The 27,302-nt window shown below is 37.0% G+C and overlaps 1 protein-coding gene across 2 annotated transcripts; it reads left to right on the top strand.

Moving 5' to 3' along the window:
* The first annotated feature begins 1,684 nt into the window (after positions 1–1,684).
* Positions 1,685–27,302, top strand: LOC115680959 (uncharacterized). Of its 2 annotated transcripts, XR_008816204.1 has the most exons (12): positions 1,685–1,824; positions 1,946–2,044; positions 5,883–5,980; positions 6,151–6,214; positions 10,873–13,752; positions 15,849–16,616; positions 16,913–17,662; positions 17,797–18,345; positions 22,683–23,393; positions 25,134–25,975; positions 26,314–26,463; positions 26,634–27,302. XR_008816204.1 is itself a non-coding variant. In XM_056309969.1 (11 exons), exons 5-10 carry the CDS (start codon positions 10,969–10,971, stop codon positions 25,944–25,946), a joined length of 6,375 nt encoding a protein of 2,124 aa, XP_056165944.1. In that variant the 5' UTR covers positions 1,685–1,824; positions 1,946–2,044; positions 5,883–5,980; positions 6,151–6,214; positions 10,873–10,968; the 3' UTR covers positions 25,947–25,975; positions 26,314–27,302. The 2 variants fall into 2 exon arrangements, 1 of the variants encoding a protein (XP_056165944.1); XM_056309969.1 differs by having other exon boundaries at positions 26,314–27,302.

The raw sequence follows: 27,302 nt of genomic DNA, 5'->3' as shown, positions 1-27,302 counted from the left end.
AAATACGAACTGCATTGAAGGTAGCTCCTTTTTATCTTCTAAATCGTTTGATCAATGCTCTCTATTCTAGTTATAACGTCCGACTCATAATATTTCCCTTCAATTGTTCCTCTTCTTCAGAGTGATTTTGTTTTTATGTGTGTAATCTCTCTTCAAATTGAAAGGAAGAAAGAGAAGGAAAATGTGAGAACTGCTTTTGCTTTAATCTTGTAGATTCAAATACGAAGTGCATTGAAGGTAGCTCCCTTTTATCTTCTAAATCGTCTGATCAATGCTCTCTATTCTAGTTATAACGTCTGACTCATAATATTTTTCCCTTCAATTGTTCCTCTTCTTTAGAGTGATTTTGTTTTTATGTGTGTAATCTCTCTTCAAATTGAAAGGAAGAAAGAGAAGGAAAATGTGAGAATTGCTTTTGCTTTAATCTTGTAGATTCAAATACGAAGCGCATTGAAGGTAGCTCCTTTTTATCTTTTAAATCATCTGATCAATGCTCTCTATTCTAGTTATAACGTCCGACTCATAATATTTTTCCCTTCAATTGTTCCTCTTCTTCAGAGTGATTTTGTTTTTATGTATGTAATCTCTCTTCAAATTGAAAGGACGAAAGAGAAGGAAAATGTGAGAATTGCTTTTGCTTCAGGATTCTATTACTTTGTTTTTTCCTTTCTTTTCGATAAAATTCCTTTTTTTGTGAGTTTAAAATCATTAATTTAGATTTTTTTACTAAAAACGCCAAATCAGCTTAACAATTAAGTGCCTTTTGGCATGTAGGCTACCTGGAAAAGATACTAGTGGTCATTTTTGTCCGTCGAGGAAGAGTAAGTGAGGCTTTTAGGACATTTGGAAAGTAAGATCTATTTTCTCCCTTCACTATACATACATGATTTTCTTTTCTAGATTTCGACCACACATTATGTAAAAACTTCAAATGACACTCCAACCCACTGTGGCCACTAACCCAGTGCTCTTTGTTAACAACTTGTTATGTCCAAGTAGGGTCAATGCAAAACAAATGAAAAATGAAGACGTTGAGGTCATCGCCATCGACAAGTCTGAAATGATCGATTCCATCCGGGCTTGGGTTGAAAATGTCTTTAGGGGGATCGAGATACCTGGTGATATTTGTCCCTTTTCGTCATTTCCTTCTAATATTACACACTATTTCTCTACTAATCAATTTCTTAATTGCAAGTTGTGTTGATGAAGTTGCGGTTTTTTTGTTGCCTTGTTTTGTTTGTCTGTGTCCGTTGGTCATTTGCAATTATATATCTGGACAAGTTGGACCGAACCATGTGTTAACTTCTGACCCGATCATATCCCTCTAATATTATATATTTCTCCACTAATCAATTTCTTAATCGCAAGTTGTTCGTTGATGAACAATAAACATGGGTATTTGTATTGCATATGAGAGAGAGAGAGAGAGAGAGAGAGAGAGAGAGAGAGAGAGAGAGAGAGAGAGAGAGAGAGAGAGAGAGAGAGAGAGAGAGTTTGGACAATGCCGAGGTGGGGTTTGTTGAGAACAACACATTGACCTGTTGGCCGTTAATTGTGTTTCTTGATTTGTTTGGCAGCACATGGCTTGTGAAATTGGATACAGCTGCCAGTCCAATAAGTATTGACTACCTAATGCGAGCTTGTCCTGAGTCAGTAGTGCTCATTATAAAAATGGCCAACCACATGCTTGCCCTTTAGACATATTGGTCTTTATATATTCTTGGCAATTATATGTGTTTTCCTCTCTCTCACTCTCATCGGCCCATTGCAAGAACTAAGCAAAGAATTCCTTCATCCTCCAGTCGTTCCAAGTCGAAGCTGAAGGTATTGAAACATCTTCCTCCATTACATTTTCTCTTCCATGACTTTTCAGTTCCCTGCTGCTTTCTTCCACCACGGTGTCCACTTGTTTTGGCGTTATGCTGATATGTCCACTTAATATCAGGACTGGTTTAGCCTGCGTTGCCCTTCATCCATCTTGCAAACAAGTCTGCACCCAAGAAATCTCAGTTCCCCCTGCATCCTTACAGTGAAGCCACTCCGAGTATGTGTGTCATTATATATCTACTTCTCGTGTCCTATCGGCGCTTGTTTCAATTTCACCCTCTTTGTTTGGTAATCTGGTGTATTGATTGAACCCTAGAAAGAACATAAACGCAGAAAAAAATGAAGAAGAAACAAAAATGGGTGAGATAATTGCAATATAAACTCATTTCAAAGGCACCAATATTGGTCTCTCTAAGCTTTTATATTTCTTTAAAATGTCCATTGTATGTCTCTCTTCTCAGACATTTCGGCCTATTACAATTGATAGGAAAAGTATGATTTCTAGATATTTAAGACACTAAGTATCCGTTTGGCAACTTGCCAAATAGTAAAAAATTTTGTTCCCAGAATCAGTTTGGGAACAGAAATCCGTTTGTTAAATTTTTTGTGCCTGGACACAATTTTGCAAAAAATTGTTCCCAAAATCAGTTTTGGAACAGAATCAAGAAGCAAAAAAAAGTAGCTTTTTGACTCTGGAACAATTTTTCCAGAACTGATTCTTCTTGGTTTTCTTCTTTTCTTTTGTTTGTTATTGTTCTTCGACCTGCCACCTGCCGGCCGCCGCCAGCGACCGGTGAGGGCGTCGCGGCCCTCACCGGTGGTCGGCGAGGGCGGCTCGCGGCCACGATGGTGAGGCCTTGCCCAGATCTGGCGAGGCCGACCTCGCCGTTGCCAACCCAGGCAACGGCGAGGTCGAGCCTCGCCAGATCTGGGCGAGGTCGGCCTCGCCTTGGCTGGGCAACGCTTGACCTCGTCGTCGCCTGGGTTGGTGACGGCGAGGTCGGCCAGATCTGGACGAGGCCGAGCCTCGCCCAGCCAAGGCGAGGCCGACTGCGAGGGCCACGACGCCCTCGCTGGCCCTAGCCTGTGGCCGGTTGCCAGCACCGGCGACCGGCCATGGCCAAGGAAAGAAAGAAAAAAAAGGAAAAAAAAAAAAGAAAAATAAGAAAGAAATATTAAAAAATTCAAAATATTATTAATAAAATGAAATTTTGTGTAGTTACCAAACGCATTTCTATTCTTTTTCTATTCTAAGAATAGAAATTTTGTGCAGTTACCAAACGCCTTTAAATGCTTAGAAATTATTTCCGGGCACAGAATAAAAAAGAATCATTTCTGAGCAGAATCTGTTCCCGGCACAGAATGGTTGTCATGCGCAACCTAAGACTTACAAAAGCAAGAATAACATAAAAAAAAGTTTAAAGGTAATAAAAAGATATCATTTTTTTTGTTGATTTTATGAAAGTGGTTGAAATGAAAATATATTATAAAATATGAAAAAATAGTGTAATAATGAAAACTTGTGAATAGTACCAAATGATCTATTTGACTTAGTCATGGAAAGTTGAGGGACTAAATTAAATAAATTGAAAGTTTAGAGACTACATTGAATATTTAGGAATAGTTCGGCGACCACATTATATAAATTAAAAGTCCAAGAATTACATTTCGTATTGGGTCAAAGCTTAGAAAGTTTTAATGTCAATTTCCCCTTTTCAAAATTATCATTACATTTATTGCTTATTACTTTACTCTTTATATTTAAACTGGTCGGTGTAAATAGTTCTACCGATTGAATCGGTGGAATCACATATCGGCCCTCACTCCATTTATGCTATTTATAAAACATTGCCTATGATTAGAGACCGGGATGGTTGACTAAAAGTCCTCCGTTTTTTTTCTTGAAAAGTAGGTAAGTGAAATTTTTTAATTAAGGGCCCTCACCCTTGATTCATATATCTATACATCAATTTCCTTTACGGACAACCCCGCTCTTAATTTATTAAATTTTTATCTGCTTTATTCAAAGTAAAGCGTAAGTACAAACGTAGATTACACATATGACAAATTGGACATCGTAGCAAGTGCATATGTAGATTATGGGGAATTGGATATTGTTGCTTTAAACCTACCTTGTCCTTATACTGAGCGAGAGGATTCACAAAAAACAAGTTTCAAACATGTGGAGAGAGAGAGAGAGAGAGAGAGAGAGAGAGAGAGAGAGAGAGAGAGAGAGAGAGAGAGAGAGAATGAGTCTTATGCAAACACATGCTAACCAAACTTCATCGATTTGATAACAAAAGAGTACAATGTAAAATGTACCATATTTTCTGTTATCCTGACTTGATGCTTGTATTTTATAATGCTCAGCACATGGAATTGCAGATGACTACATTATCTAACCAAATAGGGCCCAACTTGTTAGGCTTGATTTACCTCGTGATAAGTGATGATGGAACAAATGTTGAAAATTTAAATATGATCAAATGTAACTTTTTGATGATTTATTCTATTATATGAATAAAGGAGAAAAGAATCTAGTATTTTAAAATAACATATCAGGTAACAACCGAGGGTTATGTGGTGACATGTGTGAGCTTCATCTTCACTAATAAGTGTTGATACTCAGAAAAAAAAAGGATAGAAGAGCGAGGATATGACCATCTTACATAAATTTGGTTGACAAAATCAAGTTTTAAAAACCTTTAGCTTCCGTTGAAGATGGATATGTACCTTTTTTTATTAGTGGAAGTTCTTATAACAACAACGGAATAGTATGATTTGAATTAATGGGTCGTGTTAAGAAAAATGTATATGTACCTTTTTTATTATCTATATATGGTCAAATAAAATAGGCTTGTCATCAATTATAACAACAGCGGAAGTTCCTAAGAATGAGCCGTTCATTAGCTATATATTATCAAACACAAAGTAATTAATAAATAAATTTATTTAATTGTGCACACTAGTGTGAGAAAATATAAATGGCAATGAAGAAACTATTACTTACGCCCTTACGATTAGGTTTTGTAAGTGAGAAAGGGCAATCTTAGGGCGAGCTCCAGTGAATGATTTCTTATTAGTCAAAATTCGTCCTTATTAGATGGGAAGGGTTCGAGGAAAATTAGTCTATGGGACCACACTGTACCATAACTTTCACTAACTCTGATCATTAGAGAATAAAGCCTTTTGGTTGAGTTGAGGAAAATAATTCGAATCATACTATTCAACATCTTGCAAAAATTGCCGGTAAAGGAGATGGTTATGTGGCCTTTGAAAAGTAGCATCATCTGAAAATCAATTTCCGCTATGAACACCCTGACTCTAACATGGGTATTATTCTTTTTTGGCCAACGATAAGTTTTGATTAAAAAATCTTTTAGCAAAAGACCAATTATTTGAGAAACTCTATTAGCAAAAGACCAATTTGCGACCATAGCATTAATTTATTAATGGAGGAAGAAATCAATTAGACATTGAGGTCGCAATAGCATGGTCAATGAAGAAAAATGAAAAAAAGAAGAAGTGCCGTCTCTTTCCACGCCATCAAGAATGAAAAAAGAAAGAAAGACATTGAGATCGTTGCAGTCAACAAGTCGAAATTCCATCTGGGCTTTGGTCGAAAATGTCTTGGGGGATGTCCCTCTTCATCATTTCCCTATAATATTACACACTATATCTCAATTAATCAATTTCTTAATTGCAAGTTGAGTGTTGATAAAGTTGTGATTTTTTGTTGCCTTGTTTTGTTTGTCTTTGTCCGATGGTCGTTTGCAATTATTTATCTGGGCAAACGGGATAGAACCACGTGATGAGTCTGTCCTCGTCATTTCCCTCTAAAATACACTTCTCAACTAAACAATTTCGTAATTGCAAGATGTTTTTTTATGTTTTTTTATGAACAATGAACGTGGGTATTAGTGTTGCACGTGAGAGAGAGAGAGGGAGAGGGAGAGAGAGAGAGAGAGAGAGAATTTGGACAATACCAAGGTATGGTTTCTTGAGAACAACACATTGACCTGTTGACTGCTAATTGTGTTTCTTGATTTCTGTAGCAGCACATGGCCAGTCCAATAAGCCAGGCTTAGTATTTGCTGCAAGAACACAGCAAAGAATCCGTTCATCCTCTAGCCATTCCAAGTCGAAGCTGAAGGTATTGAAACATCTTCCTCGATTGCAATTCTCTTCAATGAAATTTCAGTTCCCTGCTCTTTTCTTCCCCCACGGTGTCCACTTGTTTTCGCGTCGTGCTAATCTGTTCACTTCTATTCTGGTGTTATCAAGACTGATTTTGGCCTGCAATGCCCTTCATCCATCTTCCAGACAAGTCAGCAGTGAAGTCAAGGAATCTCAGTTCCTCCTGCATCCCACAGTGAGGCCACTCCCGGTATGCATGTCATTATATATCTACTTTTCGTGTGCGATGAGAGCTTGTTTCACTTTCAACCTCTTTGTTTGAAAACTTGGCTGTATTGATTTTACCCTAAAAAACCCAAAAGCGGGAAAAAAAAAAACAAGGAAGAAGAAACAAAATGGGTGAAAATTTTCCATCCAAAAGAATTATGTGGCAATTGACATAAACAAACGGTGCTTACATGTATGCTGACGTGTCTTTTTTTAAATCATTAAAAAAGTAAAAAAATGGATTTTTATCAAAGAGAACATAAAAAACAAAAAACTAGAAGCAGTGAGAGACTCTTTGCTTTTCGGTTTCGACATATTTAGAAAGTAAAATCAATTTGACTCCTCGGATGTAAACACATGATTCTTTGTCTGGATTTGGCCCACCATTTATGTGAGAACTCCAAACGACTCTCCAACCCACAGTGACCACTGGGCCCCGACTCTCTTCATTAGCTACGTCCTATGTCCAAGTCGCAATGGAATGGTCAATAAAAGAAAATGAAGAAAGGACGTTAAGGTCAGTCGCCGTCAACAAGTCAGAAACAACCGACTCCATCACGGCTCGGGCTGAAAAATGTCTTAAGGGGGATGTCCCCCTTCATCACTTCTTTTCCCTCCCCTCTAATGATTCTCGACTAATCAACTTCTTAATTGCAACTTTGATGATGAAGTTGTGATTTTACGCTGCCTTGTTTTGTTTGTCTTTGCCCGACGGTCAATTGCAATAATTTATCTGGGCAAATGGGACAGAACCACGTGATGATTCCTATCCTCATCAGTTTCCACTAATATAATACATTTCTCAGTTAATGAATATCTTAATTGCAAGTTGTTTGTTGATGAACAATGAGCATGCGTACTTGTGTTGTATGCGTGCGTACTAGAGAGAGAGAGAGAGAGTGAGTTTGGACGATGCAAACTTTGCTCGAGTCAAAAAGTAAGAGTCAGCAGTGCTTGGTACCATAATTAAGAGTCGCTGATATTCCTTAGTCTTTGTTTATTTACATCGCTCTTGCTTCCGTACCATAATTAATAGCCCCCCGCCGCACCTATAAGCTTTTAGAGCAAACCTCCAACGGCTTCAATAATCAAAATCTAGGGACCACATTCAACAAATTAAAAATTTGGGGATTATACTGAAAATTAGGCTAAAGTTCAAGGATTAAATTGAACAAATTAAAAGTTCAAAGACTATAGTGTACATTGGGTCAAAGTTCAGAAACTGTTTGTGTCATTATCCCATAAGAGAAAAAAGATCAACAAACTGAGTATAAACATTTTCTTTTTTATTTTCAAGGTTCTGTTTCACAATTGACAGAAAATTTAAGGCAGACCTATTTTGATTCTTAATAAAGACGTGAAATATTAAACACTTGGTCGACTATTAAGACTAGGTTGAAACTATCAAAAAGATAGTTGACTAAATTAAATTCTTATCCCCATTTGTCACGAACAGAAGTGATAATCTGAGATGATCCTCCTTTTGTCTCTCGCTAAAAATGATCCCGGAGAAGATTAAAATTTACAAGTTGCGTATATTGGGCTCGGCCCAATATAATGAGTCCAAATTAGGTTTTAACTACAGATGACTCATGGGACCAAAGTGGCTCAAAATAAGATTTTATTTACGGTAGTTCCATGTCTTGCTACGTTTGAGATGATGGGGTTGCGGAAACTTATTGGAGAAAATGTCAACATTTCACCTTTTTTCTTTCACCAAAATTTTAAAGTTTTCTGCATTGTCCACCCAAACCTTCATTTTCTCCAATTTACTTCATTTCCCAAACATTTAAAAAGTAACTCTACCATTGCTAATAAACGGAGGCTAACCTTGACCAATTAATACATGACCCCCTCTTTTGAGAATCATATGATACTTCTTCTGGTAAAAAAATGTCGGACTAGGTTTTTCCACCTCATATGTGCACTCAATAAATGAACTCTTCAAATTGTGCTTGCAAATGCCGAAAAAGAGAAAAGCATAATCTTTGGTGGGCCATAGATAGGTTTGTATCGTAGACGTTCAAGTTTTTCATTTTTTTTTTTGAACTTAGGGAAAGTGATCACACCAAGCGCTCAAATGATTTAAGTGAAATTCATTTCTTGTGAAAATGACTAAAATAAGCTTCACATGAGTCTACACCGGTCAAATAAAATAATCTTGTTATAAATTACAACCATAGTGGAAGTTCCTATCTATGAGCTGTCCATTAGCTAGATGCTTTCAAACACAGATTAATTAATTAATAAATTTATTTCAGTGTGCACACTAGTGTGAGAAAATGTCTATGGAGATGAAGAAATTATTACATAGGCCCTTACGATTATGTTTTGTCTTGTACTAATCATTGCATAAAAAAAGAAATATCCATATCTTTCCACACATTTGTAAGCGAGAAAGAGGAATCTTATGGCGTGCTTATGTGAATTATAGCTGATTAATCAAAACCTTTCCTTATCAGATGGGAAGGATTGGAGGAAAACGTCTTAATTTACGGGACCACAACGCTCCGTAATTTTCGCAAAGCCTAGTCAATAAAGAATAATGCCTTTTGGTTGAGTGGAAGAAAATAGCTTAGAAGACCTTGACCATAATTTTGTCAGTAAAGGAGATGATTACGTGGATCTTAAAGAATTACATCATTTAAAAATTAATTTCTACTATGAACATCTTGAAACTAACGTAAGTATCGTTTGTTTTTTGGCCAAAGAGCTAAGTTTTGATTAAAGTAAAACGTCTTTTAGCAAAAGACCAGTTAGTTCACAACGTCTATTAGCGAAAGACCAATTTGAGACCATATTTCTCTCTTTCGCTGAAGGTTGACCATAGACCAACTTGCCCTCCTGCAAGTTCCAATTGCAAAGACATTATGATTTTGTTTGACTTGGTATTGCTCTAACTCCATTCTTGACTAAACATTTCTCCAATCTAACGAGTACTGGTGCCACATACATTTTCAGCGCCACTGTCGAGGTAAGCGTGGTGTTGCCACAACCATCACCGTGAGGCGCTCACTGCTCTTTTTGGCTCCGGTTGTTGAAGCCATCATTGGTTTCTCTACGGAACATAGGTATCTGGCCAAACCAGCCCAGATGTTCGGTTGATTGGGTAATGGCTATGTACCCATATCTATCTTCAGACAGGGTTAGGTCTTCTTTAACCCGTGCCAACGTGCACAAACTTGTAGAAAACACATAAGCATTACAAATATACAATTTTGAGTCAATAGCGATAACTTGTAAATAAACGGTGCAACTAAATATACATAAGCGTGGTTCTTCATAGCAAGTTGTGCGTTGATAAAGTTGTGATTTTTTGTTGCCTTGTTTTGTTTGTTCTTCTCTCAATTACAATTATTTAATTGAGCAAGTTAGATAGAACCACGTGATGTATTCTATCCTCATCATTGCCCCCCTAGTGTTATCCTTTCTCAACTAATCGCAAGTTGTTCGTTGATGAACACTGAACATGAGTGTTTGTGTTGCCTCTGTGTGTGTGTGAGAGAGAGAGAGAGAGAGAGAGAGAGAGAGAGAGAGAGAGAGAGAGAGAGAGAGAGAGAGAGAGAGAGTTGGAACATCCCAAAAATGGCTTCACATCGTCCTATTGCTATTAAGATGAATAGAAAAGTTACATCAAAGAATCAACAATCTAAGCAATATAGTATTTTCGGGACCAAAGTTACAAACTTACACGTATAATTTAATCGATCACAATTTAGAAAAAAGAAGATGGGAGAATCAGTGGTGGCAATGAGAAATAAAAAGTACGGTTAATTGATGATTAATTGATTTTCAAACATGGAAGGATATTTTAGTCAACTAACAATGAGCATAGAAGGTGAAGAGAAGAGATGGGAGAGAAAAAAGTAGGGTGAATTGGTGATTGATCTTGTTTCCGAATATAAAAGGTTATTTTGGTCAATTAATAATAAAGGTGTGTACAAAGCCAAAGGGGTTAGCCCCACCGTATTTCCTTTATGTGAACTTTTAATTGATGCGATATTGTTATTTAATTTTGAATTCCTCACATTTAGGTGTAGCCATTTTAAAAATAGAAATTATCTTTTAATTTATGGGGCACATGGAATCTACAGTGCTCTAAGAATTATTTGTAACCTCTCATGCGTTCAAATCCAAGTGGTGAATGGTACAAACATCAAAACAAGTATCGGCCGTTAAATGCTATTTGTTCACTATCTCTTTAATAGGTTCTAACTATCAATATTCACAAGAATCGACAATATGCATGTAATGTTTCTTCCTAATGTTTTAGTTTTAAATTTGGACACACTTGAACTTCATCTCGAGAAAAACTGTGAGAGCGTGGAATCGTGATGGAGACTGCAAAATTTGTTGGAGCCCCCGAAGAATCATCCCCATTGTCATGAAACAAAAAACAAAGAAACGTACCAAATTATTGCACGTGGTAGACGTGTTGCTTGCCCACGTAAGATCATCTGCAAATAGTCCACGTAGACCAGTAACGTGTTACTTGTGTGCTGAACCATAAAGCAACCAAATTATTCTCTCTCTCTCTCTCTCTCTCGTCTTTGCTTTTGTTTCGCTGTTGCCATTGTTTTATCACTTTGCTCTTCCTTTCTTTTCATACGTCGCGAGTGATTAGTTCTGTTCTCTGTCCAGTTTCCTTCTCGCCCATTTGTTTAAGCAAAAACAAGGAGACACAACAAGAGGAAAAAAAAACAGGGGCAAAAGAAATTTCTAGAAAAGAAGGAAGAAATGGCCGGGGCCTTTTTTACCAACGTTGCAGTGAATCTTGTGTCGAAACTTGGTGAGTACTTGTTTGCTCCCATTGGACGTCAATTTGGGTACGTGATGTGCTACACATGCTACGTCAAAGATCTCGAAAATGGAGTCAATGAGCTAGAGACTGCAAGGGAAAGGGTGCAGCGCTCTGTCGATACAGCCAAGTATAACGGAAAACCTATACACACTGATATTCAGAAGTGGTTGACTAGTGTCGAGAAGGAGGCTGAGGAAGCAAAAGACCTGTTAAAACGTGGCGAAAGTGCAAAGAATGCTTGCTTCCGGGGGTGGATTCCCAACCCCGTGGTGCGCCATCCGATTGGCAGGAAGGTGAAGAAGATGACTCAAGTCATTCAGGGCCTCCACGAGAATAGCCGAAATAAAAACTTCAAAAACGTCTTTTATGAGAATACTCCGATAGGAATTGTCACTGGCACCACTTCCGCTGAAAGATCTGTTGACAAGAAAGAAGATGTCCTTGAGTCGAGGGCTTCAGTCACAAAGGATGTAATGAAGGCCATAGCTGATGACAAGGTCCGTGTGATTGGGGTGTATGGACCTGGTGGGGTTGGCAAGTCCAAGCTTTTGGAGGACGTTGAAAGACAAGTAAAGCAAGAGAAGCAGTTTGATGTGATTGCTACGGCAAATGTATCACGTAATTCAGATCTAAAAAGAATCCAGGGAGAAATCGCTTATGCACTGGGTCTGAAGCTAATGAATGAGGAAACTATTCGTGGGAGAGCAGATCTTTTGAATAAGAGGTTAGAGAGTGATCCTAAAAACAACATTCTCATAATTTTAGATAATTTGTGGAAGAAGCTAGAGTTGAAGGACATTGGAATCCCTTGTGGTGATGATAATAAAGTAAGAAGCTGCAAGTTATTGCTAACGTCTAGATACCGAGATGTTTTGCGCACTGACATGGGCACTGACCGAGAATTCCGACTCAATGAGTTGGAGCATGGAGAAGCACGAAGACTTTTTGAAAGGATAGTGGAGGACAAAGTCAACGAACCTGATTTTAAACCCTTGGTGGATGGAGTGGTCAGGAATTGTGGTGGCTTGCCTCTTTTGATTCTATCGGTGGCAAAAAGGTTGAAGCATGGAGATATGGCTGAATGGAGGAATGCTTTGACCAATATGGAATTATCGGATGCAAAATCAATAGTGGAACTAAATTACAATGACTTAGAAGATGAGAGGATCAAATCATTGTTCTTGGTTTCTGCTCTAGATTCTGGGAGAATTGTCATGAGGTGTTCCCTAGCATACTGCATGGGTTTGGGTTTATATAAAAAATTCAAGACCATAGATGATGCTAGGGATAAGTTGATTATGGATCTACATAGCCTGCAGGACTCTTCTTTGTTACTAGATAGTGATAACATGGAAGAGATCAAAATGCATGACATATTTGTTGACGTGGCCATCTCTATTGCTTCCACTCAATGGAATGCCTTGGTTGGGAGGGAGGATTGTGGGTTTAAAGAATGGTCAAAAGATGATCTCCAAAAATGCACCGCAATGTCCTTCCCTTTTGTTGGCATTGATGAGCTTCCAGAAAAACCGGACTGTCCAAATTTGAGAATGCTTCTTTTATATGAAGACAACCCGTCTCTCCAAATTTCCAAGTCATTTTTTGATTCTATGGAGAAGCTCCAAGTCTTGGACTTTACTTGTCTATCTTTCACATCTCTACCTTCATCGATTGAGTTCCTTAAGAACCTCAAGTCGTTAAATCTTGATTTCTGCCATCTGGAGGACGTGAGTGCTCTTGGAAAGCTGAAAAGATTGCAGTTCCTAAGCTTCCACAAATCTGCAATCACTCGGCTACCCACGGAGATAGGTGGACTTACAGAATTGAGATTTTTGGACTTGACCGGGTGTATCGGGCTCGAGGTTATTGAACCTGGCGTGCTTGGAAGCTTGGTAAATTTAGAAGAACTGCATATGGAAGACAGTTTTGATCAGTGGGAGGCCGAGGATGAAGAACTGCGAAGCAACACCAGCCTGGCTGAGTTGAAGAACATGAAAAAGTTGAGCACTTTGTCCATTGCCATTCCTCATTCTACCAATCTCTCAAGCGACCTACCATTCGGGAATCTAAATGAGCATAAAATCCAAATTGGGGCATTTGCATTTTGGTGGGATGAATACAAAGAATCCAGAACTTTAAAGCTTAAGCTAGATTCTGGCAATCTTCTTCGTGAAGTGTGTATGCAGGAATGTCTGGGGAGAACGCAAGGTCTCCGCTTGGATGGATTGCAAGATGGCAGAGATAGCATTCACAACTTGTGCACCAAAGGTTTTCAGGAATTGAAGCATCTTTTCGTAAAAAATAACCACTCATTTCAGTACGTTGTTGACTCCACACAGTACCCTACATTTGCGAGACTCGAATCATTGGTTCTAGAGAATTTGAACAACTTGGAGAAGATTTGTCGCGATTGTCTTCCCCCAGAATCCTTCAGCAAATTAAAGATTGTGAAAGTGGACGAATGCGATGTAATCAAACATTTGTTTCCTTCGTCCATGGCACATATATTCTTGCAGCTAGAAGAGATTGAAATAACTGGATGCCACTTGATGCAACGAATTATCGGAGATTGCGAAGCAGATGAATACAGAGATGAAATTGATGATGATGCCAACGTGAAGTCATGCAAGCTGCGTAGGCTAACGTTACAAGACTTGCCAGAGATGATGAGCTTCTATGAAACTGAGGACCACTCAGTCGTATTCTTGGATGGGCAACAGGTAAATTTCATGCTTTCTAAAAGAGTCATGTTCCCATTCATCCGGACCATCTTAATTGGAGGAAACCTTCTCCGACTAATCTGATGAGTTTGTTACAAACATGGATATTGCCTTCAACTAAATATGTTAATCATAGAAAAATACTTGTTTTAAGCATGAGTTAGTTCATTACTCAATTCGTGATACTCTCGATAACGAAATATGGGGAAAGATAGACAAAATAACGCGAATAAAGTTTCCCATTTTTATAGACTTTTCCAATTTCCTCCATATCTTTCAAAGGTATCAGTTAAAGTCCCACACATTTTGCGGTCTTTAAAAAAATTAACTTATTGAAATATATACTTTGGAGATATGATGTATAGAAATTTTGTGTAATTTTAACAAAGTAATATGCATTTATCAACCAAACGGCAACAATAATTTAATAGCATTTGTGTAGTTTAGTGTTTTGTGTTAAAAGGTATTGAGTTTATTCGAATTTGATTATTTAGATATTTGATTTATAAATACATTAAAGTATTGACTTTAGAATTATCCTCAATTTATTTTTTGTGGAAATGTGGCTCTAAACAAACTTCCGTTATATCCTTACCCAAAAAAAAAAAAAAAACAAACTTCCATTATATGATTTTTTTATACTCTTACATGTTAATTGATGGACTATTATGTGACTACGAAATCAAAAATCAAATATAATGTCCAATAGGGCAATTTATTTTCGTTACCCCTGGTTGTAACATGGACCTTCTATTTTGATCAAATCTACCACAAATCTTCATTTTAACTACTTTTCTAATATTAATTGCAGAGTTTATGTGCGCTGCACATGTTTAAATTTCTTTTTTTTTTGTAATAAAACGTTGCTTTAAAGTATTTTTTAGAAATACATCTAGCATTTATTTGTTTGCTATTGCTTGGATTTAACAGTTTCTGTGTTTTCGACCAAAAAAGAAAAACAGTTTCTGTAACTATTCTGTTAGTAGTAGACAAAAATTTGGAAACCCTTTTTTAGATTATATTTTAGAGATTATATGGCTCCGAGGTATAAGCATGATGATAAAAAAAAAACAGTTTTTGTAATTTCGCAAAAGCATGATGCTCAACTATAACTCTTTTTCTTGGCTACATGACTAACTGTCCACATAAATTAATCTTTTTATGACGAGAAAGGGTACCTTAGGTTCTTATATAGGTAAAATTAAATCCATTGCTGAAATTGACTTTCATGCCCATTTGGTGCTGTTGCGACCAGTTCATGGATCTTATGGCCAACCATGGATCTCAAATTGATGAACCCCTATTTGACCTTGGTTCGATAAGTCATCCATTTCGCATTACAGATATACTAGAGTTTTAGCCCATGTTATGCCCTGGGACAACAAATTTTTCTGACTACTTCATAAATTTATAATTACTTTTTACTTTCAATCTTCTGATAAGGCATGTTTTTTTGGAATACTTTGAAGAAAAATGCCAGACTCAAATTACTCCTTTTAATCAATTAAAAGTATAGTTTTTATCGGTTTGTCAATTACAAGTCCTTTAAATAATGTTCGTTGTTATGTTTAATGTTGTTCTATGTCTATTTTTTTAACTTAATATTATAGTTCATGACGATTTGGTAGAAACTAATTGAGATATTTTTTTTACATTGTCGTTTGAGATATTATATGAGACCACAATCAATGACTAACAAGAATTAATTGAGTCTATGCCATTAATTTTCAAATTTTAGAAAGCACAAAATGTGAGGGTAAATTCAATAAGCTCAATAACTTAGGGATTATAACTTCCTCCTCCTGTCACATATATAGTATAGTCCCAATACATAAAAGGTAAATGATAAGTCAAGTGTAAAAGTTGATAAAATTTAAAGAAGAAAAAGGTAAAAGTCGAAATCACTACTCGGCCTTTTCTTCCATCATCTTCAAATCTATTATGTGAGATTATTTCCTTTATTATTTTCACTCGCAATGCGTGTTCATAATTTTTAGTTACAAGTATTGTGAAATTATGTGGGGTTATCCACTCCTCGCAACTAAAGGAAAATTGATGCATATGCCTTCATAACGTGATTCTCCTTGCTTTTTAAGGTTGCATTGCCCTGGTTGGAGTCCTTGACACTATCTGAACTTCCCAAATTGACAGAGATATGGAACTCTCAATTTCCTTCAGATGTGAGCAACCTAAAATTTCTAAGGGTAGAGGATTGCGCATTCCTCTTGAGCATCTTCCCATCAAATTTGGTAATAAAGCTACAGAATTTGGAAGCCATAACCATTGAAAGATGTCAGTTACTAGGAAACATATTCGACCTTGAAGGACTGACAACAAGTGGGGATGTCAAGATTCTCTCGCAATTGACCACATTAACCTTGAGTGACTTACCAAGGTTGCGATACATATGGAACAAGAATCCAAGAATAGCGTTGTGTTTCCAAAACTTAAGGGTACTGAAGGTGCAAAACTGTGAGAACTTGAGGTTTCTTTTTTCTTCTTCCATGGCTAAAGCACTCCAGCAAATAAAAGAAATTAAAATAGCAAGTTGTAAACTATTGGAGGATATTATAGATGTGCAAGAAGAAGAACCAGAGGAAGCTGCATCCATCGACACTTTAGAGTTCCCTCTATTAACCTCCTTATCTCTTGAGGAATTGCCAAATCTCAGGACATTCTCTTATGGGAAGTACCGTATTCACTGTCCAACCTTAACAAGGCTGACGATAACTGAATGCCCCAGGATGATAACATTCTCTTCATTCGAAGGAAAGCAACAAACGGTAACAGCTGATACAAGTTTACAACAAGCATTTGGTGGTGTCAACTCTAGCTTGTCCTTGCCTATACTCTTCAATGAAAATGTGAGTAAATATCTATGGAGTTTTCTATTTTATGTTTATCGTAGAAATTATTCTTGGTAACTGTAGTCTTATCAACGATGAAGTAGTTGAAAACTCTATCTATCAGCTTGTCCTTTAAAGCCTCTTGCTACTCCATGCACCTATTGTTTTTCTATTACAATGGTATAATCTCGGGTAACCAACTTCATTCTTGAAAATATATTATAGAGCATATTATCATGGGTAACCAACTTCATCCAAATCAGGATATTTATAAGTTCATGATCGAGAAACTAACATATGGTCCTTTCATACAGGTTCTTTTTCCGAGCTTGGAGGAGTTGACCCTCGTGTCGTTGTGTGGGTTGATGAAGATATGGCACAATCAACTTTCTGAAGAATCATTCTGCAAACTAGCATCCATCACGGTCCGAGATTGTGAAAATTTGTCCCATATTTTTCCATCAACTTTCATAGAGAGGCTCCGGAGCCTGAAAAGGATTGAGGTGGTCGAGTGTGCCTCTTTGGAAGCAATAATGGAGCATGTTGCTGTCAATACTAAGAAAAGGAAAAAACGTCTGGTCTTGTTGGACTTAAAAGAAGTGAAGTTGTGGGACCTGCCGAGGCTGAATGCGTTTGTGACAAGCAGCGCCGAAGCAACATTGAGTCTTCCCAGTTTGACTTATGTTAGCTTGCGCTGTTGCCACAGTTTGAGATATCTCTTCACAAATGACACATCCACGACTCTTGATAAACTTGAGATGCTAGATGTTTTTGGTTGCAATAACATGCAGGAAGTAGTTGCCACGGAAGAAAGTGAAGAGCGAAAGTTGGAGGCAGTGAAGTTCTCTCATTTACGTACATTGCAGCTTTGTTCCCTTAAGAGCTTGATTAGTTTCAGCTCAGGAACTTGTGCATATGAGTTTCCCTCCCTTAGAAATCTCTCAATTTTGGAGTGCACTGAATTCAAGGCATTCATAATGAGGCTGCCAGCACCAAGAGTGGAGGCGATGAATGAGGGGTCTTCCGGTTTTGATGAAAGTCCACGCTCTTTATTTGACGAGAAGGTTTTCCTCTTTCCTTTATCTCAGCTGTATCGCTGCTCATGTGATTTGCTTTCTTCTTTGTGATGCTTTGGACACATAAGAAACTTTGCTTCGATGCTAGTCATTGTGACTTTAGCCAGGTGATGCGTATGCAGGTTGTATTTCCCAAATTAGAAGAGCTACATCTAACAGGAATTCAATCAAAAGGACTTTGGGAGAATGAGATGCCCGATGAGTCCATTTGCCAACTAAAGGTCCTTGAGGTGAAGCGGTGTCCCGACCTATTGAATGTCATTCCTTCATTCATGGGGAAGAGGCTGCTTCACTGTATGGAGTCCTTGACAGTTGAGGAGTGCCCACGTCTGAGAAACCTTTTTACAATGTCTACGGCAAAAAGTCTATTACAGCTCCAGTATCTTGGTCTAGGGGGTTGTGGAGAGATGGAATACATTGTTGCCAGAGAAGAGGAGAAACCTGAAGAATCAATTGACATAATTGTAATTCCTCAACTTGTCACTCTATATCTTCACAAAATGATAAAACTCAGGAGTTTCTGCCATGGGAAGCATATTTCAGAGTGGCCCTCCTTGAAAGAGTTTACTGTTGAAGATTGTAAAGCTGTAGAGGTAATTCGAGGAGATGCCAATTGTAGAAGACTAGAGGGCAGCGTTCCAACGCAGCAACCACTTTTGATGGTCGATAAGGTTTGTGCGCATTCTTCTTTGATGGCATATTTAGTTTCTTGTCCCTGATGCTTTGAGCTAGACAATATAAGGGTATGTGGGGGTGACTTATGCTGGCGTATCATTTTCTTTTACAATTTTTTGACTTTAAATTAATTACAAACATATTAAAGCTATTTCTCTAAAATTAACATATTGACACGTATTTCGAAACTTTTTCATAAATTTCCAAAACTTGATATATTTTTCTTTCACTCTCAAATTTTAGACTAATGTAATGTTTCATTAATACTGTAATTGAAATACATATATTACTTAATTAGAGGCTAAGCTCCAGTTAGCATCATTTAACTAATCTAGAGTCTAGACGATACTAAAGAGGTTTCCTCAAATTTAAATCTTTATTGATGTAAGATCAAGCGATAATGACATCACAAGTCCTAAAACTTGTGTGCACTTAAGCTCTAAAACTCTTTAACATGCATTTAAGTCATAATAATTGTACTCTTTATGCACTGTTTAGGACTTGTTAAGTCTTTTGTTTTTCTGTAGATGGAAAATCTGCATTTTCATTTTCATCATATTTGCAGTCCTACGTGGCAATTAATGCAGTGATGGAGCTTCCTCGAGCACAAAAGGGTGTTGTTTTAATATTGCCACATTGGAAAAATATACAAAAAAGAATAGAAAAAGGACTAAAAAATAGAAGAAATCCAACAGTAGTAAAACAGTGAATATGAAAACTGGATTAAAATAATCCTGCATGACATCGCAAGTCAAGGGGGAGGGGCTAAATTGGGACCAACACTTCCCGCTGTTGAGAGCCTACAACCCTCACCAGGGTCACGGCGAGGGCGGTTGACCCTCGCAGGGCCACTGGCGAGGGCTATGGATGATCAATAGGAGAAATGGCATTTCTGAATTTATTAAAATACAAAGGTGTTTATATAAATTCATCCAAATTGGTTAGTTCAATTTTATCCCACTCACTAAAAAATAAGTTTAATCACTTCAAGATTATTTAAGATTTTTGATGATCATAGTTACAGCAATTGTCGTAATAATCTTGTCAAAACTATTAAAATAACATGACTCGTAATAATCGTAAATGTCATGCAAATTAACATAATAATCTTAATAAACCTTTACACTTTTTTATACTAGATTTAATAAATATTGAAAAAATATTGAAAGAGAATATTATACAAAACATGGAGTGGCTCCAAATCAGCACGGATGGTGGCTGAACTTTCAATGGGCATGAATGCTATTCACGAGCTTATCGAATCAGAAATGCAAGTGTATCAACTAAAATAAGTACCATAGCATTGGCCTTTGGTGTAGAATCATCGCACAATGACAAGATGTAGTCAAAGCAAAATTCTAATACCAATTGATGTTGAAGAGATCTAGCTCAGATACCAATTGATGACGAACAGATCTAGATCCGGTAACAACTTATGTCAAACGAAAGCATGTTGAAAGTTAGGTTTAGATTTGTGAAAACCGGAGGAAAATCAGATAATTTGAAAGGAGGGAGAAACTAGAGAGATATCGAATAACTGAACTAAATAAAGAAACAAACCAGCTAGCGGTTGAAGAATCCCATCCTACCGTAGTCTACCATCTTTTGATTTAATTGTCGGATTTTTTCTTCGGTATCTGTCATGTTTTCCTGGAGTCTAAAATTTGTCGAAGAAAATTTTGAAGCGCAAGATCCACAGAGCATTGGTTTGTGCTAATTGTTTTTTTTTTCCGTCAAAACCTTACAATGCACAAACTATAATTTTAAATGGTTCAAAGAAATGGGAGAGTCTATTGGCTATTGTGTATGTGTGTGCTGCAATGAGCGAAATCTAAGACAGGCCAGATTGGTGGCTTTGGGTTATAGTACAACTCAAACATATTTCAAGGAGGTGTCTTTCGCTATCACAAAAAATTGGAAAAGCTCAACCGATAATATAGAACGAAAGTGCATAGCAAGGTTGGTTCAGAATGATAAAAATTGAAGGGAAATCAGATGGCAATAAAGGAGGGAAAAACTAGATAGAGAGAAGAAAGACACAGAAATGCCAATTCAGGCGAGGAAGAAGAAACGCCAAATAGGCAAACTCATTAATCAATGAGTTCATCCTCAAAACTGAAGAAAAATTAGTATCTTGGCCTATATTTATAGGTAATTAAAACAAGAGTTCAAACTAATAAGCATATCCTAATGAGAGAAATAGTATCGCATAACTAAACTCAATATATTTTGACCCAAAAAAAAAACTAAACTCAATATAAATAAATAAATAAAACAAATCAGCAAGGTGGTGGGAGAATCATGTCATTCATCAATCGGCCCCGCCAAGAAGAAGTCAAGTCCTTTCTCCGGTGGCTCTTCCTCTAAGTCAGATTAAACAACTTTTGCCCAGCAAAAAATCTTTGCTACATGCGGAGCGCCTGGCATAATGGTTGTTGCAAAATTCAAGAAATCTCCGCACTGAATAATCGCATAATCCACAAAAGGGCGATTTGGATATGCACCTAGGAATTATAAGGCTATGCTAAGTATTTTAGACCAAATTTTAGCATCACGAATTTTTCACTTCTGTGAATGATCAATAGGAGAAATTACAGTCCTGAATTTATTAAATTTCAGAAGGTTTTTAAATAAATTCATCTAGAATAATAGCGAACTGATAATAAATTCATTTAGAATAATTCATCTTGAATTAGTTAGTAGAATTGTATTCCACTCACTTCACTATTCTCATAACCAGAGTCCTTATTTAACTCTTCAAGACATTAAGAGTACTTATTCATGCTGTTTGCTCAATAGCGAACTGATTTTGGACCGTTTTCTTATCTTCCTTACAGTTTTTTTATTGAATCTATTCAAATCTTACCAAAATTGTTGAAATATTCTCTCAGATCATTAAAGTTTATTTAAACTCTTCAAGATTGTTTTTTTTTTTGGTAAGTAAAACTCTTCAAGATTGTTAAGGATTTATAATATTCATAATCATGGCAATAGTCGTATTACTCCTAATAGCCAAAATTATTAGAATAACATAATAATTATAATAATAATCGCCATACCAATCGACGTAATGATCTTGATAACTCCTGCACTTTTCAAATTTCGGTACGCCAGATCTAATAAATATTGCAACATTATTCAAATAGAAAATTATACCAAACATTGAGTGGCTCCAAATCAGCAGGCATGGCGACTGAAGTTTCAATAGGCATGAATGCCATATATCTTCATGAGCATATCAGCTCACAAATGCAAGTATAGCAACTAAAATAAGTACCATCACGTTGGCCCTTGGTCTAGAATAGTTGCAGAACCATAAAACGTACTCATAGCAAGGTTCTGATACCAATTAATTTTGAAGAGATCTAGCTCGAAGACCAATTGATGGAGAACAAATCTAGATCCGATACCAACTATTGTTGAATGAAAGCATGTAGAAAGTTAGGTTTAGATTCGTTGAAAGTGGAGGAAAATCAGATAATAAGAAAAGATGGAGAAACTAGAGAGAGATGAAAGAGATAGAAAGGCCAATTCTGGCGGGAAAAAAGACGCGTCAAATAGGCAAACTTAGTAATCAAATCAATTCAACATTAGATCTAAAGAAAATTATTTTCTGCGTCTATATTTGTTGGCAACTTAAATAAGAGAGTAATATATTAAGAGAAATAATTCAAGATCAATATCCTAAATCTTTGAAAAGTTTGAATAACTCAACCAAATAAAAAAAACAAATCAGCTAGTGGTTGGAGAATCCCATCCAACATCAATTGGATAGTACATACCTGCACTCTACCATCTTTTGATTTAATTATTGGATTTCTTTCTTCGGTATATGTCATGTTTTCTTGGAGTCTATACTTTGTCGGAGATATTTTTTAGTGCAAGATCCATGAAGTATTGATTTATGCTAATTGATTTGTTTTGTAGATATCAATTCCTAATAATGCACAAGCTATAATTTTTTAAATGGTTCAAAGGAATGGGAGTGTGTTGGCTATTGTGTATTTGTGTGTTGTGATGAGCGGAATCTAAGATAGGGTAAATTTGAGGTTTATGGGAAATATATGACTCGTTAAATGATTATGCTTGTCTAACTAAGGTGCTTATGGGTTATATGCTACTGCTCAAACATTCTGCTTGATATATATTAGATGAATATATGCTTTCTACTCAAAAATAATATGACAGGAGAATTGATTTTAGGAGGTAGCATATTCTTTCTATTCTATCCATAATGTTTATCCAGTGATTTCCCTTCTCTTAAAATTACAGTCTTCTCTTTTTTGAGGGGAATAGAGAGTCGGCTCTAATTAATTAAAATAAAAAATAACAGGTTGAGTTTCCTAATATGGAGTCAATGAAGATCTCGCACATGGATAACATGGAGAAGATGTGGCTTGATGATCTTGCTTCAAATGCCTTTAGCAAACTCAAGACACTAGTAGTGGAGTATTGCGAAAAACTTTCATCCATATTTTCATCTTATATTATGCTCACAAGATTTCAAAACCTAGAGAAGATAACTGTGACCGATTGTGGGTCTTTAGAAGCGGTATTTCACGTCCAAGAGTTCAATTTTAGCGAAGCTCATTCTACAAGCACTTTTCAATTGAGAGAATTAGTTTTGACGCGGCTCCCAAAAATGAAGCACGTGTGGAGTGGACTTCCTCAAGGTGGTCTTACCTTTGGACGCTTGCAATCAATCGAGGTTGTCGAGTGTGAGAGGCTCAAAAGTTTATTTCCAAGCTCGGTGGCAAAAAGTATGACACAACTCAAAGAACTTTTAGTAGAGGATTGTGGGGTGGAGGAAATTATCGCAGAGAAAGATAGAGTAGGGATGAATGCAGGCGATCCCTTCTTTCCACAATTAACCAACTTGAGATTATTTGAGTTGCCGGAACTGAGGAGCTTCTACAAGAATAGTCATACTTCAACATGGCCACTCTTGAAGGAATTGCGAGTGAGACATTGTGCCAAGATGAGGTCATTCTCATTAGGTACAACTACCAGCGAGAAACAATCTGCACTGTTTTCTTTTGAAAAGGTACCGTCCTTAATTCTAGCTCTCTGCCGTTGTCTTCATTGGTTTATGTGCATTGCTCTTGGTGTTTTGCTATTTTAAGTAGGAAATTGAAATTGTCAACGTTTCGTGCTTCTTAATACCCACATAAACAAACCTGTGAATTGCTTAGAAATTTGAAGATTGATTGCAGTTAATTACTCTTAGCACATATTCTATGGAATATAATTTTGTGATCCTAGCTTTTACTTTAAAAAAATTATTGAATTAACTGGCATAGATAGTCGTGCTTCTCATGAGCCGCTCGTGTCTTATGGTTGGGATTTACTATTAAATTTAATTTGATCAACCTTGTCCGCCAAAACTAAAAAAATTATATTCATTTGGCATATTGTTAGCTTAGCTACGGGACAAAGTTCCATGATAATGAAAATGGTTGGTAACTCTTAAGTTCCGCGGATAACTTGCTTAAAATTTTTTTCTACATTCAAAATTACAACTACTATTATAATCTACCAACATTTATTCTTGTGGTTGAAATTACTAACTTTATTTGAATTTACCGAACTCAATTTTATTAGTGTACCAAGATCACTCACATTAAGATACAAATGGATTTTATTTACTTGCCAACTTTTTATATTGTTAGGTTTTAAAAGCACCAATGTGTCCAAAATTACGAACTACTTTAATAAACAATCAATATTTATTCTTGTAACAAACCAACACCCTTCAAATCACTAACTTTAATTTAAAATTACAAACGTTAATCTAATTGATGTACCAATATTTGTCAATTTAAGATACCAACTAATTTTAGTCACTGAACAACTTTTTATCTTGTAGATCTTGAAAAGTACTAATATTTCTTTATATGTTCAAGATTACCAACTACTTTAATAATCTACCAACGTTTATTTCAACGGCTTACCAACGCTTTTGAAATTACTAACATTTAAATGAAATTACCAACCTTAATTTGAGTACTATATCAGTGATATACCAACACGGAATTAGATTTCAGCTTTTACCCCACTGAACGCTTAAAGCATCCTTTTGTTTGGGGATATGTACTTTTGTTTTGTTTCTTAGCTTATTTGACGTTTCATTTTGCTATTGTAAGAATGAACAATTTATCTTAATTATTTACTCTTTTACCATCAATTTTTGGATATATATAAGCTCTATCTTGCTTTATCACTTTTTCGCCCATGTCCCATATGTTCAATTCTTTTTTCCGTTTTTGTCAACCATCGGTTCAGTTTGACTGCATTTTTCTTGGAATTATAGAAAGGTGAAGCCATGCACTACTTATGATATATAGCAAAATAGATATGAGAACTGCAACTTTGAAAATAGAGTGCAACATATTAATGCGGCATCTTACTATTGAAATACATCTACTTACTATAAAAGTAACATGATTTGGTGAAACAAATAAGTTTTGTTCCAAGTTTTTTCTAACGAACTTGTTGAAATCCATATGTGTTTATTTTGCGTTTTAGATTTAATTGGTTTACAATTGAAATATTTGAAGTATCATTAACTAATGACTTTGTTCATCGAAATTCTCGAAACATATTGTGCGTGAACTGGGCACACGAGTAATGGCAATCATCGCTCCCATACATCCCTTGTATAATGGTCATTGATACTTGCTCGTCTAGCTCCAGGGAAATTTTCCCTCTCTTTTCTCTAAATATTGGAGAGGGCATTTTAGTCATTGGACTTTTGGTGGCCTAATTAAAGAGATTCCTATCGCAGGTCATTTCACAGTTGGAGGAATTGACATTAAGGAAGGAGGATGTTGTGATGCTGCAGCATCACACCTTTGGCAATCTCAAACACCTAGCTTTGTCATGCTACCACGATGAAAATGTCGCTTTTCCCTCCGACTTCCTTCTCCACAGATTCCCCAATCTAGAAGACCTTGCTGTGTCCTGTAATTCCTTTGATGAGATATTCCCAGAAGATGCGTCTGGACATGGGGGAGCGAGTTTGAAGGCGCTCGGAAATCTGAAGCAACTTTGGCTGATTAAGCTGTGTAACCTGAAGCGAGTCTGGAGAGATGGCTCCTTGATGGCTGAAATCCTCAAACAGATTGAATTTTTGTGCGTTTGGCAGTGCCCTAGTTTATCGATCGTATTTCCATCCCCGACTTCATTCCAGAGATTGACGCAATTACATGTGGCGGATTGCGCTGGTTTAGTTCATATGGGGACTTGCTCAGCAGTGGCAAGTCTGGTGCACCTTACTTGGCTAACCCTAAGAAATTGTGGTGCAATGGAAGACGTGGTAACAGATGATGGAAATGGAGCAGAGGAGATCTCTTTCCCCAGGCTGGAAGAGTTGATACTTGACGGTTTACCAAGCCTTGAGAGCTTCTCCCCCTCGAATTGCGCCTTCAGGTTCCCATTATTGGAGCGTATTGTGGTCACGCAGTGCCCTAAGATCAATACATTTTGCAAGGGTACCTTGAAGACACCAAACCTAGATAAAGTACTCCTCTCCGACAAGGATGACGAAGGGCGTTGGGAAGGCGACCTTAATACCACCATCCAAACCTTATTGACATGAAACAATATACTCCGTACTCAGCAAGTTAGGTAAATCTGTGTGCCTAATCATGTTTGTCCAACCCGATGTCAAATGTAAGAAACTTGAGTTCTATATTGGCTCATATGAAATATGTTTTTCATGAAAAATGTTCGATTGAGTTTTAAAGGAATCGTAACATTGATTCAAAAAATAGGGGCTTTTTGAGCGCTTACTCATAAATGCATACTAGCTGTTTGATGAATTGCTTAGCATAACCTCTGTCGGTGTAGCTTTGAAGATTGTGAGGTTTTGTTATATAAGGCTATGTGCTTGCCCACTGCTCTGGTTAATCTTGAGGAGTGTCAGTAGTTAGACATGTCTTACTGACGATGTTTGTTTCGTTGAGGTGTCATGCTCGCTCCGATTAAAGTGGTTGCTTTTCCTTGCTAAAAAATGTCTCCTGTAGTAAGATGTTGAAGCAAGCTTTTTGCAACATGGTGTTGATGCCTCTTGACATGGCATCTTTGTGCCGACATGTGGTATTCACAATGGGCAGGTGCTTCATTGAATATCTCATTCTTTTTCTAGTTTGGGATGTCCTCTTTCTGTCATTTCGTTGATAATGTTACTGGTGTAGCATAATGGTTGAACAAATAATAATGGATGTGGGGGTGCTCTATCCTTTATCGAATTGTATAGGGATTTTGAATGAGTGTTGGCTTTTAGGCAGCCTTATTTAGCACCAAGACGTTTCTTTGGAGTTGGACTCTATGGATGATGACACCAATGGCCATACACTGACCAAAGGGGGAGGAAGTCCAAAAATCCAAATAAGCACGTCTCCTTCAAGCAGCGTACCACAGCCTGCATGGAGCCGTTCACATTAGATGTTTTCATCTCCAAGCACTTCGTCTTGGCTTCACTCGCTCCCAAGCAAGTCACTGTTGTGGGTACCAATTCTAAGGAAATCAGACCCAAGTCGAGTCTCGGTCGGACATTGGCATGTTTGGCCGTAGGCCGGATTTTAGCAGACTGGGGCGAGGGAAGCTGATGCATAAACTGCTTCATATACTCCAAGGGAGAGGGACAAGCTTGAAGGAAAAATCAGAGCAGTAGTTCAGTCTCTGATTGACAGTGGCATTAATATTTAAGTTTATCTTTACTCTTCTTGAGCATGATCCTTTTTATGTGGACAACTCCTAGTAGGAATATAGTGACATCTTGAAAGTTGTTTTGAGAATACGCAGGATGGTAGAATTGGTTCATTTGCTGGTTAAATATAGATAATAGTGACTGTTTGTTTGACAATAGCAGAATCGGATTTTGTTTTGGCTTTGTCAAAACATTTGCCTTCTGGATTCTTGAATGAGCATTGTGATGGCTATCATAGCTTCA

Source organism: Syzygium oleosum, unplaced genomic scaffold (assembly GCF_021117445.2).
Source record: "Syzygium oleosum isolate NSW1041296 unplaced genomic scaffold, Sole_v2.1 Sole_v2.03, whole genome shotgun sequence".
In the NCBI taxonomy this organism is placed as follows: domain Eukaryota; kingdom Viridiplantae; phylum Streptophyta; class Magnoliopsida; order Myrtales; family Myrtaceae; genus Syzygium; species Syzygium oleosum.
The sequence above is the reverse complement of the archived record's forward strand: the minus strand, read 5'-3'. Positions and strand labels throughout refer to the sequence as shown.

What these genes read in the sequence shown, in the direction of transcription:
- LOC115680959 (XM_056309969.1), top strand. Translation starts at nt 10,969, where the DNA reads ATGGCCGGGGCCTTTTTTACCAACGTTGCAGTGAATCTTGTGTCGAAA. An exon ending in TATTCTTGGATGGGCAACAG is followed by an intron (nt 13,753 to 15,848) that starts GTAAATTTCATG and finishes TTGCTTTTTAAG; the next exon opens with GTTGCATTGCCCTGGTTGGA. An exon ending in CACTTTTGATGGTCGATAAG is followed by an intron (nt 18,346 to 22,682) that starts GTTTGTGCGCAT and finishes AAAAAATAACAG; the next exon opens with GTTGAGTTTCCTAATATGGA.